This window comes from Coffea eugenioides, unplaced genomic scaffold (genome assembly GCF_003713205.1).
Source record: "Coffea eugenioides isolate CCC68of unplaced genomic scaffold, Ceug_1.0 ScVebR1_1674;HRSCAF=2566, whole genome shotgun sequence".
NCBI lineage: Eukaryota > Viridiplantae > Streptophyta > Magnoliopsida > Gentianales > Rubiaceae > Coffea > Coffea eugenioides.
In genome coordinates this window covers 6,090-8,882 of record NW_020862093.1, presented here as the reverse complement: position 1 = coordinate 8,882, position 2,793 = coordinate 6,090, and the positions used below count along the sequence as shown (strand labels likewise).

Here is a 2,793-nt window from a genome sequence, read left to right as displayed (position 1 = left end):
CGTGCTGTAGTACCATTGTCTGTATTGACCCAATATCTGCTCTTTGCCTACTGTTGCTTTTAGTGACTGCTTAAGTTTGATGCTGATGAGCAAATTTGATAGTAGCATGCAGAGAATAATATTTTATTTTGCTCTTTGACATTCTCTGTGTCTTGTTTAAGAGGTCTTTTAGGTATCCAGCTGCTTAAAGTTCTGGATTGCACTCATCATAGCGATTCATTTATTTATGTAGGATGACTGAGCTGAGATATTTATTCCAAGTAGAGGACAAATAAAATCTGTTTATTAATCACAGGCCCAAGCCAAAGCTTCTATTGTTAGTAGTACTAGTTATAAGGATTCTTTTCCTTCTTTTATTCTGCTTTGGTTCTATGAATACCTTTTCCAGTTTTGTATTCTGCTTATGGTTGCTCAAACTTGTCTCTTAATTACAGGCACCAAGGGAGGAAGTATTGCTAATGCAAAGATCGGAGTTGAACTCAGAAGGATGAATGCTTGAAGCTTCACTAATGAGCATAGTATGGGTACATGCCTTCCATATGATTTACTTCAAGAAAAGTGCTTATGTCGTAAGAATTTTGTAATTAATGTAGAATTAAAAATAACATAAGAGGATAACCTTTTGATGTGGGAGGGGTTTTGTTTGATTTTGGTCTAAAATGGAATGAGCAAAAGGGAAATGCTATTGTCACTCTCTCATAATTTTATGTTCATGTGTCTCTATATAGTTTTATTAAATTATTGAGTTTATTTTCATAAAAAAACCAAAAATATTATCAAACTCAGAGTAATAAACCAAAAATGCTAAAAAGAGACCAAAAATACAAAATGAAACCAGAAAAGAATGAATTAATCACAAAACCTGAGAGGAGAGGAGAAGACAAGCTTCAGCAAAAGACAAAAGAGGACCATCGTCTTTCGCTCCTCACTCTGTCTCCTCAGCAGCGACTTTCTGATTTTGTAGCTGAACTCCGAAGGCAAAACCATCAAGAAGATGAGAAAAAGGGCCTTCTCTGTTGCTTATCTTTGTCACAAAGCAGGGGCGAAAGGTACTGCTACTACTGCCGCTTTTACTACTCTTTCATTTCTTTCTCCAATAAATTCAACCCCCATCCAATCAGCTTTTCACTCTGCAGCCCTCACTATTGGTATTGAAAGTAGTAATCATCATCAGGCTAAGCCTAACAACATTGTTCATTATGGGTCTCGGAGATTGAGGAGTGATATTGACGGTATCAGCAATCTCGATGAAGCTCTAGGCTTTTACAAGCAGATGGTACGGATGAAACCTCTGCCTAGTGTTGTTCATTTCAATAGACTGCTGGGTCGTATTGTTAAGATGAAGCAATATTTGGTGGTTCTTTCTCTTTCCAGGGATATGGCTGAGTTGGGATGCATTCCGCTTGATGATTACACGCTAAGTATTGTGATTAATTGTTACTGCTTCTTGGGTAGAGTGGATTTTGGGTTTTCTATATTTGGTGGCTTCTTCAAGCGAGGTATTTTGCCCAATACGGCCACCTTTACCACTCTGCTCAAAGGACTCTTTCGGGAACACAAAATTCATGAGGCACAAGGATTTTTCAAGAAAATAATATATGAAAAGCTATGCGTACCCGATAAAATTACGTATGGGACTGTGATAGATGGGCTTTCTAAGGCTGGAAACACTAGCATGGCCATTCAAGTCCTTAGATTCATGGAAAAAGGAGGAAGGTGCAGGCCTGATACAGCTGCTTACAGCACTATTATCGACGGGTTGTGCAAGGATAAAATGATGGATCAAGCTCTCTCCCTGTTACGCGAGATGATTGAGAAAGGAATTGCCCCTGATGTCATCACTTACAGTTGTTTGGTCCGGGGTCTGTGCAATTTAAGTAAATGGAAGGACGTTGAAAAGCTCTTGACTGAGATGAAGGCTTATAATATTGTTCCAAATGTTATTACTTTTAATATTCTTATTGATGCACTATGTAAGGAAGGACAGTTAGAAGGTGCAGAGGAGGTACTGAAAATCATGATTGAGCAAAATCAGAAGCCTGATAATGCTACATATAGCGCATTGATGGATGGGTACTGTTTACAAGGCCGAATGGATGAAGCAAAGATAGTTTTTGATAAAATGGCTGCTAGCGGCCTTAATCCTGATGTTCAAAGCCATAGTATATTGATCAATGGTTATATGAAGAAAATGAAAGTGGAAGCAGCCATGAGTCTCTTCCAAGAGATCCGACATAAAGGGTTAACACCGAATGTTGTTACCTATACCACTTTCCTGCAGGGTTTATTTAGTGTCGGGTGGTATCTTACAGCAATCGAAGCTTTCGATGAGATGCGAGCTGCTGGCTTAAAACCTAATTTTCACACTTACTGTGTTTTGTTGAATGGTTTATGCAAGAATTCACATGTTGAGGAAGCACTTCAATTTTTGCACAAGATGGAAGTTGATGGAGTAGATTGTCATATAACAATGTACAACATCGTCCTTGATGGATTATGCAAATGTGGGAAGCTTGACAGCGCCCGGCATCTTTTCTATAGTCTCTCTTCTAAAGGATTGGATCCTAATGTTTCAACTATAACACGATGATAAATGGCCTCTTTTCAGAAGGTTTCCTAGAGGAAGCCAAAGAGTTTATTAAGAAAATGGAAGAAAATGGCTGCACTCCAAATCTAATTACATTTAATATTATTGTTCAAGGACTTCTTAAGGCTGGCGAATTTAATGATGCAGTGGTTTATTTTGATGAAATGGATAGGAGAGGATTCTCGCTGCATTTGTCTACTTTTTCA

General features: G+C 38.2%; 1 protein-coding gene across 1 annotated transcript; it reads left to right on the top strand.

Annotated features, from left to right (window-relative positions):
• Positions 1-1,269: 1,269 nt before the first annotated feature.
• Positions 1,270-2,590, top strand: LOC113755733 (putative pentatricopeptide repeat-containing protein At1g12700, mitochondrial). Its single transcript, XM_027299644.1, has 2 exons — positions 1,270-1,276; positions 1,375-2,590. The coding sequence occupies exon 2, from the start codon at positions 1,379-1,381 to the stop codon at positions 2,588-2,590; it is 1,212 nt and encodes a 403-aa protein (XP_027155445.1). The 5' UTR covers positions 1,270-1,276; positions 1,375-1,378.
• Positions 2,591-2,793: the final 203 nt, after the last annotated feature.

Coding starts and splice junctions, on each gene's coding strand:
- LOC113755733 (XM_027299644.1), top strand. CDS start 1,379: ATGGCTGAGTTGGGATGCATTCCGCTTGATGATTACACGCTAAGTATT.